The 15,629-nt window shown below is 42.7% G+C and overlaps 1 protein-coding gene across 1 annotated transcript in view; it reads left to right on the top strand.

Annotated features, from left to right (window-relative positions):
* LOC109407914 (fatty acyl-CoA hydrolase precursor, medium chain) overlaps positions 1-15,328 on the top strand; it is a 69,520-nt gene extending 54,192 nt beyond the window's left edge. Inside the window, exon 2 of the mRNA XM_019681100.3 lies at positions 13,823-15,328. Within this exon, the coding sequence (XP_019536645.3) occupies positions 13,823-15,312 (1,490 nt within the window). The 3' untranslated portion in view covers positions 15,313-15,328. The remainder of the gene's footprint in view (positions 1-13,822) is intronic.
* Positions 15,329-15,629: the final 301 nt, after the last annotated feature.

Genomic DNA, 15,629 nt, shown 5'->3' with positions numbered 1-15,629 from the left:
AACGGCAACGGTCGACGTAAACCATGAACCTATTCGAGAATTATATACACAGCTAACTTACGAAGCTAAGCTGAAGTACAATTACGTTAAGGGGGAAATCTGAGGTGAATGTACTAATTTACCTAGGTTAAATACCTACATAGAACAGCAAGTCTCTGCCAGAAGCGCAAACACAGACGAACTATAGGAAACTTACACTTTGGACTGGACATACCGGACCAAAAGGCACAGAACCCAAGTATATATTGTGACTCCTTTCCTTCTTCTTGAATAACATTGCATGAAATGGTAATTAGCAGGGTCACGCAACGTGGACGAGTTGTTACAGCAGCAACCCCTTTCGATGGCCGATGAAGAAAACCCCGCAAGTTGAGAGGGTGGTAATAGACAAACCATGACATCGTTGAGAAATGTCGACCTATGATGGCTCCACTGTTCCTGGTATGGAAGGCGCGAAAAAGCAGGCGCCTTGCCGGACCTTCGTCGCGTCACATATCATCAAGCACGTGGATTTTTCTACAGCGTGAGCGTGCTTCGCTTCGTCCTGGAATGGCTATTCGTATCGGATTACTTGTCCACCGAGAATAGCTCAATTAAAAAGCAATTTCTTCTGTTTCGTGTTCCTCGGAAGGGTACTTTTTATTTTACACCCACTGGAATAGTCTTCCCAAGACGAATGTGGGTCAGCAATGTGACTAATGAAATTTTACGCTTCATTACCTTTCACCTTTAAAAACAGGTTAAGTGGGCTGACAAATGATCTCAGAATAGGGTCCTAAATCTTCGCGAACAAACTTCGTCAATCATCACAAAGGCGTGGTACCTATAGTCTATAAACCTGACAAACCACGTCAACATCGCGTGCCAAAAGCTAAACTCCGACAGATTATCACAATAATTTCCATATTGATTTTCCGAAACGGAGCAGTTTTCGGTACCACTACTGGAACTTTGCTGCCAACAACAAAAAAAAAACAACAACACATTCTTCATCATTCGAAGGCATTTCCTGTTGAAGAAGCCTCGACCGAGGTGGCTTATTGCTTTCCTTCACCGTCAATTTCGGCTTGGGGGTCGATTAACGCACCATCCGGACTGCCTCGAAGGCCCGGTTTCACCTTGGGATGCTCATACGGCACAACCACCCGACCCCCGGTAGACGCCCAGATTTGTATCTCTGATGGCCCCGCCACCAGTAAACGGGCACTTGCTTTTTATAATATTAACGGCACTGCCGCATAGTTTAGCATTTATTCAAATTGTTTCGATTGTGCACAAAGGAGGTTTTTCCCAACAAGGTTCGGCGATGCCCGTGGAAACCTGTGGAAACGTACCAGACCAGAAGGTTCGCCCTATCATAAATGTCAGTCGATGCATGAGTGAGGAAGAGAATCTTCAAGGTTATGGCAGTTATAGAGGTTCTAGCATGAACTATTTCCGGTTTGTGTGTTGTAAATAGTTATAGGTAATTGTGTGCTCGTGACAGTGATGTAAAAATTTCATGGATAATAAATACTCACGGAAATGATTAACATTTAGTTTGGGTGTTTGAGTGCGGTGTTAAGCGTTGCGAAGACAAGATAAATGATCAGAGTTATGAAATACAGATCGCAGACTTGAAATAGGGTATTGGTTCCCTTGTTAAGCATGTGGCTCCCATTTTCATCCCACGAAAAACAAAGGATTGAAGCGCTGTTTGTTTTGTTTCTTATTTTTGTATTTTTTGTTAGAAGTGAGCACCCATGAAAACAAAAAGAACGGAGTCAATCGGTGCCGTAATCGCTTGTTTTCGAATAGGATGAAAATGGGAGCATGAGATTACTGATGGCACACATACCCTAGAACAGTTTTTATTAAAAAAAAAAACTTAGAAGTCTTCATTACGATCGACATCACAATTTTTGCTCAGTAGAAGGGGTAAAACATTTCAATTTAAATAAAAATATGTTTATTGTTCAATAACAGTTTGGTCTACAACTCGCCATATTTTTTTTTGTTTACTAATAGAATGAAACTGATTTATGTTTTATTGGAATCAAAGTAATCCGCGATGATTTGCAGAAAGCCATGAATTAGTAATTATTAATTTTATAAAATGTCATTCCACTTTCCCCATAAACTATCATTGAATCACAGACAAACAGACATAACACTCTGATAATTCCCATCGTACACCGATTTAACGGTCTTTTCAAAATTTAATAGTTGGCCAACTACCCAACCGTGGCGCTCGCATAGTTTTTGTTCGAGTTTGACGTTTGCTCACTACCGCCACCTAGTTGGTGGTCGGCCAAACACGGTCCTTTTAGCATTGGGCGAATATGTTTCCGTGACTATGATTTGAATCGAAAAATGTTCGAAGTGTTACGTCTGTTTGTCTGTGATTGAATAATGATAAATTTGACTGTTCTACAACAAATTATATTGTGTACGAATTTTCCTGCTGAAAATGCTGTATTGGAGCTACAATACATACACAATAAAATCAATTACACTAGATATTTTAATGATATTTAAAAACACCATAAATTGAATGATAGTTGACTTGAATTTGCTCCGGAAATTTGGATTTTTTATGGTAAAGATACATAACAACCCCCATTTTCTATTGTAAAAGTGACATTTACAATACAGTAGACGTTCGCTAGGTGCAAACGCTTTAACTGCAATGCTTTTTAACTGCAAGTCCGCTAACTGCAACAATTTTGCAGTTATCGCACCGCTATCCGTCAAAATGAAATGTCAACAGCGATGCGATGTTATTCGCATGCGCTTTTGATGCAATGCGATGTTTTTCGTATGCACATTGGTTGCATTCTGCAGTAACTGACAGTTATGTGACGTCTGTCAGTTGTTGCAGTTAACGAATTTCATTCGGTAAGTGAAACGTAAACATGTTGCACTTATCGAACGTCTACTGTACATGCTATGGTGGAAAACCATAGCACAGACAAACAGACGTATCACTTAGAACAAAATGCGATAAAAACCATTGTCACGCAAACATAATCACCCAATGCTAATTACGCTGTGGTACGCAAATTTACTGAGTAGATGGCGGTAGTGAGCAAATGTCAAACAGGAGCACCATGAGCGAGCGATTTGCGAACTACGGAATATTTGAATTATCCGTTAGAAAGGGAAACAACGGGAAGTGAGACGTCTGTTTGTCTGTGATCATAGGGTCTGTAGTTACTCCATCGTTTTAATTGAAATCCAGGTCGGTCCATTACACAGCGCAACATTTTTTTGTTTCAATAGCAAACTTATGTGTCTCTGACAGATTTTGGGTCGCTGAATCCGAATCCGGGCTCAGATTTGCTCCAACACGTCACAGTTTTGAGCTATACCTCAATTTTTAGGGCAAATATGCGATTTGGGCTTTTTTGACTGCAAGCCATTAAGCATGGAAATATTTTTTTAACCAATCAAAGAATAAATTGGTCAAATAACATCTGAATTAACGACTCATGCAAAGTATTTCGTTTTACCAAATAAAATTTGATAGATTTAAGGTGAAATGGGAGCGCGTCCAGGTGCATTTTTGCCTCGCATTTTCAAGAGCACCGTTCTCGTCATCCCCAAAATCCTACCCGAAAACGAAAATGCTACTCAATGTTTACCACGAGTGAGCAAGCCTACTCATTGCTTTTTCAGCTCCGTTTGTTGTTTAGATGACGAGATCCGTGCTTTCGGTATTTGCAAGGCAGCCATTGTGACGGCCATCTTTGGATTCGCTCATATATGTTCTTAAGCATTTTATGTCAGTATGTAAACTTGCATGCAATTTTTGGAGGGTGACTTGTATGGGAAAAATCGTACCTAACATAAATCGCTTAACTGCTGGAGCAAATGTGAGCCCGGATTCGGATTCAGCGTCCCAAAATATGTCAGAGACACATAAGTTTGCTCTTGAGACAGACCAAAAGCCAATTTTTGTTACGCTGTGTTATCAGTGGTTTTAATCAGCATCACCATAAGATCGTCTTAAATTTCTTTCAACTCATGCCAGAGTTAAAATCATAACTCAAGAATACTAGGATTTAAAACGTTTTTAATGCAGCCTGGTTGATCTCCACCAAGAACGTCTTAAATTTATTTTACCTCAAACAAGAGTATTACTCAAGAGTACTCAGGATTATAACGTTCTTGATGAAGGTTTATGCAAACTCCGCCGAGAACATCATAAATCTTATATAAAATGGGCCATCGTTCAGGGGTTATGGAATCATAACGGTATAGTTTATTTTCAGAGAGCGAGTAAAGGCGCTTAAACTGAGATGAACCAGCCTCGGACTGAAAATCTCATAAATAAAGACATAAAAAAGGCGCTTAAGCCTAGGCACTAGGGTCAGTACCTTGGCCAGGACACGGAGTAAATGCATGTGTTTCATCCCAGGAAAGACCAAGCGATGGCATTAAACTTCTTATCATCGTCACCCTCACCGATTTTCACCGTACACATTTTGCAGGCCACTTCAATGCTTGTAATGGATCTCTGATGTACTGCAATCATTAATAATAACAAAAAAAAAATGGTGGAAGTGGCACAGAGAAACAGACGTAACACCTAAAATAAATTATATTAAAAATCAACGTCACGATATCGTAATCGCTCAATACTAATCATGTCGTGTTTGGACAAGCCACCACTAGATGGCAGTAGTGAGCAAACGTCAAACTGGAGCAAACACGATGCCAGCGCCGCGACTGGTCAATTAACCAACTACCGAATATTTGAATCAACCGTTAAAAAGGTAATTGAAGGGAAGCGAGTAGAGTGCGACGTCTGTTTATCTGTGGAAGTGGTCTATTCTATCATTTTCTAGGGTTCTTTCAATGAATGGCTGTATATGTGTAGACTAGACTAGACTGGGCATAATGTCTTCCATGACTAACTTGAGTTCCTTCAGTAATGGGGCACGTTCGGTGTAATACTAGATTTGTAGTAATGAGCTGAATTTTAGTATGGTAAGAAGGTCAATTGTCCGTTTCTGCAATGAAATGGTGCTAAAAGCGTGGTTATTATGATTCCTTGCCTAATTTGATGCTGTTTGAGTAAAACTTTGGATAACTATGTTGTTTATGTTGCAAAAAATGGAGAACACAACAACACTGTTGCCCAAAGTTTTGCTCAAACAGGATCAAATTAGGCAAGAAATCATAATACCCACGCTTTTAGCACCATTTCATTGCAGAAACGGAGAATTGACCTTCTCACCATACTGAAATTCAGCTCAGTACTACAAATGTAGTACTTCACCGATCTGTCCTATTAATCATTAATTTTGTCTATGCTTACACAGCGTAACAAAAATTAACTTTTGGTCTGTCTCAAGAGCAAACTTATGTGTCTCTGACAGATTTTGGGCCGCTGAATCCGAATCCGGGCTCAGATTTGCTCTAACACGTCACAGTTTTGAGCTATACCCCAGTTTAAAGGGCAAAATATGCGATTTTGGGCTTTTTTGACTGCCAGCATCGAGCATGGAAATATTTTTTTTTAAGCAATCAAAAGGTAAATTGGTCAATTAACCTCTAAATTAACGACTTATGCAAAACATTTTGTTTTACCAAATCAAATTTGATAGATTTAAGCATTTTATGTTAGTAAGTAAACTTGCATGCAACTTTTGGAGGGTGACTTGTATGGGAAATATCGTACCTAACATAAATCGCTTAAAACTATCAAATTCGATTTAGTAAAATGAAATATTTTGCATGAGTCGTTAATATAGGTGTTAATTGACCAATTTACCTTTTGACAACTTGAAAAAAATATTTCCATGCTTAATGGCTGGCAGTCAAAAAAGCCCAAAATCGCATATTTTGCCCTATAAATTGAGGTATTTCAAAATTCTGACGTGCTGGAGCAAATCTGAACCCAGATTCGGATTCAGCGGCCCAAAATCTGTCAGAGACACATAAGTTTGCTCTTGAGACAAAAAAATGTTGCGCTTTGTTATTAGTAATCATGGAATATTCAGGATCTCTATTCCTCTAAGAATAAACTACAGTTTATAAATCTTGGGTGAATCTCTGGAAAACATGATGGACGGATTTCTGAAATCTCTGACCACTATAAAAATGTTGAAAAGATTTCGAGAACAATTTCAGAAGAAATCTCTACAGGAATTCCCGGTACAATCCGTTAAAGAACTCCCGGAGCAATCCCTGGAGAAATTTCTGGAAAATCCCTAGGGGAATTCCTGCAGGTATGCCTGCAGTAAAACCTGTAGGAATCCCTGGATGATTGCGGAAAGTCCTTAGAGCAATTATGGGAGAAATGCACGGAGAAATTTCTGAAGAAATCTCTTGAGGAATTCCTGGAAGAATTCGCAAACAATTGAGGAGGAGTTCCTAGGAGGAATCTCTAAAGGAATTCTTGGAGGAATCCCTGAGGCAATTTCTAGAGAAATCTCTGGAGGAACTTCTGGACAAATTCTTGGCGGATTCTTCAGAGAAATTGATGGAGGGATTTCTGAAAATAAACCTCGAGGAATTCCTGAAGAACTCGTTAGAGAAGTTTTTGGAGGAATCCCTGGAGGAATTTCTGAAGGAATAACTGGAGGCATCTGAAGAATGCCTGGAGTAATCCCTGGATGAATTCCTTGATGAATTCCTAGAGAAATTCTGGGAGGAACCCCTGAATGAACTCCTGGATGAATCCGTCGAAGAATTCCAGGAATACCTGAAGGAAACCTTGGAGGAATTCCAAGAGAAATTCCTAGAGGACTGCCTAGAGGAATTGCTGGAGCAAACCCTGGACGAGATCCTGAAGGAATCCTTGGATGAATTCCTGGAGGATTCCCTTGAGGAATTCTGAGAGGAATCCCTGGAGAAATTGCTGAAGAAACCTCCTGATGAATTCCTGGAGGAATCCTTAGAGAAATTTCTACACTACCCGGGTAGAGGAAAAGAGCTAAATAATAGAATATTTTGATATAGAGATCAAAAAGTGATATTGGTTTGATTGATATAAGAGATAAAAGATCTAAAAATAATATCACAAATTTACTCCTGGAACATCATCATCATATCATATTTTGATTTTGTAAGATCTAACCAATAGCAGCGAGCTATTCGTTTGATCTTGAAATATCAAATTTTGATATTGTTCAGATGTTCCAGGAACAGTTTTTAGATATTATTTTTAGATCTTTTATCTTTTATATCAATCAAACCAATATCACGTTTTGATTGCCAGTATTTCACCTCTACCCGGGTAATGCCCCATAAGTGGTAAAATGTCCTTAATAAAATAACTTGATGGTTTTGTGGCTATATCGGTCTCTTTCTACTCATAGTATAAGGGAGTAGAGATCAAAGTGGATAATGAAATGATAGATATGAAGAATTCGCTAGGTAGCGAACAAGTGTGAATTTTTTTATAGAAGGTGAAATTAGGCAAGAGGCCATGTATTGAACGAATACATCGAATGCGTGAAACTTCTGCCGTGCGACCTGTGCTTTTAAACAGATCGGCTTGGTTGGTAGTTTTCATACCACCTTACCAAGACTGGCAAAAGTTTCAGGCACCCGACTGCCTAATGTATTGTTCTGTTTTCATCACAAATTCTATCGATCGGTAGCTTTTTCGGAATTCGCACTCCGTTCATAGGGGTATGCCTATATCGCGGCGTGTTCTTCCTATTAGCTTTTTCGATCTTATAGGATAGAACACTTTTCTTTTTGAGCCAAACTTTTCATATCATATGCTGATTTATCGACCGTATTCTATTAATAACTTGATGGTTTTGTGGCTATATCGGTCTCTTTCTACTCATAGTATAAGGGAGTAGAGATCAAAGTGGATAATGAAATGATAGATATGATAGAATTCGCTAGGTAGCGAACAAGTGTGAATTTTTTTATAGAAGGTGAAATTAGGCAAGAGGCCATGTATTGAACGAATACATCGAATGCGTGAAACTTCTGCCGTGCGACCTGTGCTTTTAAACAGATCGGCTTGGTTGGTAGTTTTCATACCACCTTACCAAGACTGGCAAAAGTTTCAGGCACCCGACTGCCTAATGTATTGTTCTGTTTTCATCACAAATTCTATCGATCGGTAGCTTTTTCGGAATTCGCACTCCGTTCATAGGGGTATGCCTATATCGCGGCGTGTTCTTCCTATTAGCTTTTTCGATCTTATAGGATAGAACACTTTTCTTTTTGAGCCAAACTTTTCATATCATATGCTGATTTATCGACCGTATTCTATTAATAACTTGATGGTTTTGTGGCTATATCGGTCTCTTTCTATAAAAAAATTCACACTTGTTCGCTACCTAGCGAATTCTATCATATCTATCATTTCATTATCCACTTTGATCTCTACTCCCTTATACTATGAGTAGAAAGAGACCGATATAGCCACAAAACCATCAAGTTATTAATAGAATACGGTCGATAAATCAGCATATGATATGAAAAGTTTGGCTCAAAAAGAAAAGTGTTCTATCCTATAAGATCGAAAAAGCTAATAGGAAGAACACGCCGCGATATAGGCATACCCCTATGAACGGAGTGCGAATTCCGAAAAAGCTACCGATCGATAGAATTTGTGATGAAAACAGAACAATACATTAGGCAGTCGGGTGCCTGAAACTTTTGCCAGTCTTGGTAAGGTGGTATGAAAACTACCAACCAAGCCGATCTGTTTAAAAGCACAGGTCGCACGGCAGAAGTTTCACGCATTCGATGTATTCGTTCAATACATGGCCTCTTGCCTAATTTCACCTTCTATAAAAAAATTCACACTTGTTCGCTACCTAGCGAATTCTATCATATCTATCATTTCATTATCCACTTTGATCTCTACTCCCTTATACTATGAGTAGAAAGAGACCGATATAGCCACAAAACCATCAAGTTATTAATAGAATACGGTCGATAAATCAGCATATGTCCTTAATAAATATTAATAATAATATTAGAGAAGTTTCGGGTGGAATTCTTGAAAGGATCCCTGGGGGAGTTCTTGGAAAAATCCCTGGAGTATTTCCTGAAGAAATTCCTGGAGGATTGCCTGGAGGAACCAGCGATGCCAGATGGATTTTTAATGATACCAATTATTCGATCGCCGCGATTTGATGTGCTAGCTTTTCATCGATTGGTTTTCGGCGAAAAAATGATAAACTTTATGTTACCAGATTGTCCGGACGTTTCGGTCGATTCTAATAGTTATGGCCATCCAACTGTGAAAAGACGGTTGGGAGAATGTAAGAGTTTTAATTAGTGATTTTATGTGTTTTTATAAATGTTTAATATATTTTAGAGTCCGCAGAAGATGGTCGAAGGCCAGTGGAATCGACCGGAACGTCCGGACAATCTGGTAACATAAAGTTTATCATTTTTCGGCGGAAACCAATCGATGAAAACTTAGCACACAAATGATTTTTTTTACAAATCTGTTAAATCTGTATATATGGCATCCCGCAGGAACTTTTGGATAAATACTTGGCGGAATTCCAAAAGGAATTCCTGGAGAAATCCATAGAGGAATTCTTGGAAAAATTCCGTGGAACTATCCCTGGAAGAATTCTTGGAGGAATCCCTGAATAAATTCCTGGAAGAATCTCAAGAGCAATTCTGGTAGGAATCCCTGAAAAATTTCTGAAGAAATGCCTAGAGGAATTCCTAGATGAATTTCTGAAGGAATCATAGGAGGAATTCTAAGAGGAATTTCTGGAAGAATCCTTTCGGGAATCCCTGAAGGAATTCTTGGAGGTATTCCAGGCAAAATTTCTGGAGGAATCTCTGGAGGAATCCCTCGAGGAGAAATTCCTGTAGGAAACCCCCGAAGAATTCCCGGAGGAATCTCTGAAAAGTTCCTGGTGAAATTCCTGAAGGAATTCCTGAAATAATTTCTGAAGGAATCCTTGGATAAATTCCGAGAGAAATTCCTAGAGAAATAGTTAGTGATTTTCGACTGGTATGTTTGGATATTTCTCTGGGGATCTGGCTATCAGTCACAACTAGTTGCGTTGATTTTTATGGAATCTTCGCCGACGTTTCGATCCCTTACAGGATCTTTTTCAGCCTTGAAAAAGATCCTATAAGGGATCGAAACGTCGGCGAGATTCTATAAAAATCAACGCAACTTGTTGTGACTGATAGCCAGATCCACAAAGAAATAACCTAGAGAAATACATAGTGAGATTCCAGGAAGAATTTTAGGTGAGATTCCTGGAGGAGTCCCTGTAGAAATTCCTGGGTGAAATCCCGGAGGAATGCCTGGAGGAACTCCTGGGGGAATAAGCCCTGGCTAAATTCGGGGATGAATTCCAGGGGGAATTGGGAGAAAAATAGTAGTAACTTCTCAAGGAATTCCCGGAGGTATTCCTGGATTAATTCCTGTACGAATTTCGGAAAAATTTCCTGGAGTAATTCCTGGTGGAATTCTTAAAGGTATTCCTGGAGAAGTCCCTGAATGAAATCCTGGAGGAATCCCTGGACAAACTCTTGGAGGAATTCCTGGAAGTATTCCTAAAGGATTTTCTAGAGCAATCCCTAAAATGCTTGGAGAAACACCAGGAGAAATTCCTGGAGAAATGCCTGTAGGAAATATGGAGATATTCCTATTGCTGGAGAAATCGCTAGAGAAATTCCTGGAAGAATCCCTGCATAAACGCCACGAGCAATCCCTGGAGGAATCCCTAGAGAAAATCCCTTGAGAAATTCCAGAAGGATTTTCTTGAAGAATCACTGGAGCAAATCTGGGGGGAATGCCGGGAGGAATCCCTGGAGGTATTCTTGGAGGAACCTCTGTCTAGAGGAATTCCTTGAGGTATCTCTAGAAGAATAACTGGAGGAATCTCTGAAGGAATTCCTAAACGAATCCCTGTAAGAACTTTTAGAGGAACTCTCAAAAGAATCCTAGAAGAATTCCTAAGGGAATTTCTAGAGGACTCGCTTGAGGAATTCCTGTTGAGGAATATTGTTATGCTCCGTATCATCATGGAGCAGATTAACGAATTTCAAGAGTCCCACTATTTGGTATTCATTGACTTCGAAAAAACTTTCGATCGTCTGAACCACGAAAATCTGTGGGGATTTCCAGATAAAACCGTCAACCTCATACCTAAAAGCGCAGTACAGTAGACGTTCGATAAGTGCAACATGTTTACGTTTCAGTTACCGAAGGAATTTCGCTAACTGCAACGACTGACAGCCGTCAAACAGTTGTCAATTGCTGTTGGACGCAGCCAGAATGCACTCAAAAACATCACAATGCAATTCTAGTGCATCTGAAAAACATCGCAACTCTGTTGACGTTTTGTTTTTGATAGATAGCGGTGCGATAACTGCAAAATTGTTGCACTTAGCGGACTTGCAGTTAAAAAGCATTGCAGTTAAACCGTTTGCACTGAGCGAACGTCTACTGTACGAGGCTTTTACATGCAGAGTCCTTCATAACGGAGCTTTGTCCGACCTCATCCGGGTAGTCGCTGATGGGAGGCAAGGATGTATATCGCCGCTACTGTTTCTAATCGTAATCGACGAGATCATGGTGAGGGCGATTGACCGCGCACCGAATTGTCTATCACTATGGAGCATCTCTGAACGATTTTCATTTGGCCGATGATGTTGCTCTACTAGCTCAACGACGCTCTGACATGCAGAGTAAACTCAATGATCTGACCGAATTCTCCGGTACGGCAGGTCTAACTATCAACGTCAGCAAGACCAAACTGGTGGATGTCAACACGGACAGCCCCTCCAACTTTACAGTAGCTGAGCAAGCAGTGGAAAATGTCGAAAACTTTCAATGTCTTGGCAGCCAAATCCCGTCAGATGGCGATACCAAAATCGACTTTGGAGCACGGATCAAGAAAGCTAGGGATGCCTTTTTGGGGCAGCAGGGGTTACAGTCCCGGGCCTGATGAACCCCACTCCCTGCGAGTCATCCGTGGAGTCACCGGCTAAGAATAGGACTACTAAGCCCAATTCAAGGTGTCGAACAACCCGTGCCTAATGAGTGATCGAGGGGGTGAAAAAATACTCGATCATTAACGGAGACTGTGGGGTACCTGGGCACCCCCACAGTATTTTGTCCCTTACCGCGTTAATGCAGGGCTCTGGCGTAGTGGACCTCTTTTCTCGTGCAACTCGTGGGATTAACTATGAAATCAAATCAAAACAAACAAACTAGTATAAGAGGTAGTGGTAGTGGCGAAGCTAACCCCTTTGCAAAAAGTGGGTGCTTGCGAGGTCTCCGCTAAGGAGAAGCAAGGACATAGGTGCGGGAAGCTGCGCACGCAGCTCCAGTGTGGAAGCTCCGATCCACGCCCCGGCAAGCCAGCCGGTGGAGATACTGAACGGAGCGTGGTTGTTGAGGACCATCAACCAGAAAGATAGAAGGACTGCCCGCAATCGAGGTGGCTGCGCAGCAGCTTTCGCAGGTAGTCCAAAAGGTGTGGCGAATGCGACTGCTCGTGATAAGCACTCGCAGAAGCGGGTAAGGCAGCCGTGAGGTAAGGAGCTGTCAGGCGGTGCCCACAAGACTAGGAAGATACTAACCTCGTAGGTCGGCAGTAATGCCGGCAAGTCGGATCCCAGCCAGGCGCCCTGGAAAGCTGACAAAGGTGGGCCTGAAAAGGCAGGCCCGTCCCGGATGGAAGGGAACAGAGGGTTGCGACCGTCGTTAGGTCCTCAGCAACCACAGAGTAGGGAGAACCAAGGGGAGGACCCCCTTGGACAAAAGTAGAGCGGAAGAGGAAGAAGAAAAAGCCACAGGTCGAGGAGAACAGGGATGCTAAGCCAAGAAAGCGTAAAAGAGTCGGTGCCAAGCGCGAGAAAGGCGATGTGTTCGTTATCAAGACCGAACAGTCTAAGTACTAGGACGTCTTGAAGACGATGCGAAGCGACGCCAAGTTCGTGTATCTGGGAACCGACGTGCGCAATATCAAAGTACGTAGTTTGGCGAAAGACGTCCTTGGCGAAAGGGTAGAGGTGAGGTAGAAAGCCTATACGATGTCACTAAAGTGGAAGAGGCCGGCAGGTACACAGGTAGCTTTGGTTCAACTAACCTAACGGCAGCGGCGGCCACCTGAACTTCGCAGTGCCGTGACGCCACAAGTAGTGGCGGACGTTAAAAAAGTTCGTTAAAGTAGGGAGGATTAAGGTAGGCTGGTGTGTATGTCATCTGATGTTCCACGAGCCCACCGGAGGTTTGTTTCAGGTGTCTGGTACCACGACACAAGTCATGGAACTGCAAAGGCCCTGACAGGAGCAAACTATGTGGGAGATGCGGCGCCGAATGCCATAAGGCACAAGGCACAAGGTTCGCTACAGTATCGACTACAACAACAGCAGGCAGCGGGTAGAGCTATAGCTATGGGCTATGCAAGACATCATACGAGTTAGATTCAAATGAAGTTTCCTCTGGGAATTCCTCCAGAAGTTCCCTCTGGGGACTTCGCCAGGAATTTCCTCTAGGGATTCCTCTAGGAGTTCTATCTGGGGATTCTTCCAGGAGTTTCCTATAGGATTCCTCCACGAGTTTATATTTGGGAATTCGATGAAAGTTCCCTCTAACAACTTATCGTGTAGCGTGGTATCGTTGTGACACCATCCGGTGCAACTCATCAAACAAACGATATGTTCAACTCTAGTTAACGAGAAAGTGATAGCCCCATTATTAGTCACGCACTTTGAAAATGTCGTCTAGCAGACAGGATAAAATCCATTATGCTTATTTGTTCAAACAGCACAGATAATTGACGCGACAATGACTAGCTAACGATTATATTCCAAACAAGCATACTAATCATCCCACATTAACACTCCCATTCTCTCTATCTGTCTCTCATTCCAGCCACGATGCCGACCGAGGGCTACTCGGTGTTGGTGTGGTTCCCAACGGGGGACTTCAATGGTGACACCCCCTTCCAGCTAAATCCCTTCCAGATGGTGTTCAAGCAGAAACTGATCGTCATCACCGTCCAGTACCGGTTGGGTATCTTCGGGTTCTTCACCACAATGGACGGTTCGGCGCCGGGCAACTTTGGCCTGATGGACCAATCGGCTGCCCTGCTGTGGATCAAGCGTAACATCAAGCTGTTCAATGGAAATGAGGCCTCAGTGACCATCATGGGTCACGGGACGGGGGCGGTCTGCGTCGGGTTGCATCTGATGTCCGGCGAGTGGACCGACGAGATGTTCCACAAGGCCATCATGATGTCCGGAAGTGTACTGCTAGATTCGATGGTCAAAAGCCCCAAGATGTATGAGTCGGCAGTGGACTTGATTGCTACGGCCTTCGCGTGCTACCGACAACCCACGTCCAGTTTGATCGATTGCCTTCGAAGAGTACCACAGATGCTTATGGCGGAGAAATCACCTGTTCTAGATTGGGGACCGGTTGTAGATAGCGGACTTAGCAATATAACGACCCCTTTTATACCGGACTTTCCGATGATGTTGGTCCATCAAGGAAAGTTGAGAAAGGTCCCTCTGCTGCTCGGACATACCGATATGGAAGAAGGGCTCGAATTGGCGATGGGAGACATGTTGGAGCACGGAATTGGGGCGGAAATGTTCGAAACCTTATTAGGAGATGCCGTTATGATGGATTTGAACCAGTTGGACTTCAACGACACGCTTTGCGGGGGAAACATGGACATCGTGATGGATGCCGTACAGTTTCAGTATAAGCCTTATCCGCCAACGACGGATCCGATGAAGCTAAGGAGGCGTTACATCGAGTTTGCGACGGAGAGAAAATTTGTGGCCCCGACGATAGAGCTGGCTATGCACATGAGTCAACTAGCTGAAACGTACGTGTACCGCTTCGACATAAAGCCCCGGACCGAAGCGGCCATGAAGGGCATTCCCGAGTGGATGGGAGTGCCGCACAACTTTGAACTGATCTTCCTGTGGGGTCTTCCGTACTGGCTGATGCTGGCGGATGCGGCCCAGTGGGACAGTGCGGATAAACGGGTGGCCGACATCGTGATGACCCTGTGGGCGAACTTTGCCAAGTTCACCAACCCGACTCAGGTCGGTGTGTACATCAAGTGGGACACGTTCACCAACGACGAACCGGGCGTGTTAATCATCGACCGCTCGTTCAACATGAGCGACCACTCGACGATGAGCTTCGGGGCGGTCAAGTTTTGGAACCAGTACTACCCGAACGTGATCCAGTTTGCGGCACAGTGCTGCAACGCCACCTACATGGCCGGCACCGGCAACAGTTACCAGACGATGTTGAGTAGTTCCGTAGTCTTTAGTGTACTAGTAGTGAATTTTATATTGTTACAATCATTTATTTACATGCAAATACAATATTTTTTCCAGACGTAACCGTCGGATGGGGGAACCGGGTCCAGTTGTCACGTTTGTTTTTGAAGATATCACATGCCCGAGTTACGTACGTTACGTGCAGCTCGCCAAGTCAGGCACCACCTGATCCGCCCATCGTGCTCTCTGCGCTCCATGCCTTCTTGTGCCGCCCGGATCAGTCGCGAACACCAACATTGCAGGGTTGTTGTCCGGCATTCTTGCAGCATGCCCTACCCACCGTATCCTTCCGGCTTTGGTTACCTTCTGAATGCTGTGTTCGCCGAAGAGTCACTGCACTCGTGTTTCATCCTTCACCGCCATATACCATTCTCCTGCAC

This window comes from Aedes albopictus, chromosome 2 (assembly GCF_035046485.1).
Source record: "Aedes albopictus strain Foshan chromosome 2, AalbF5, whole genome shotgun sequence".
NCBI lineage: Eukaryota > Metazoa > Arthropoda > Insecta > Diptera > Culicidae > Aedes > Aedes albopictus.
This window is presented reverse-complemented; position numbering and strand designations above follow the sequence as displayed.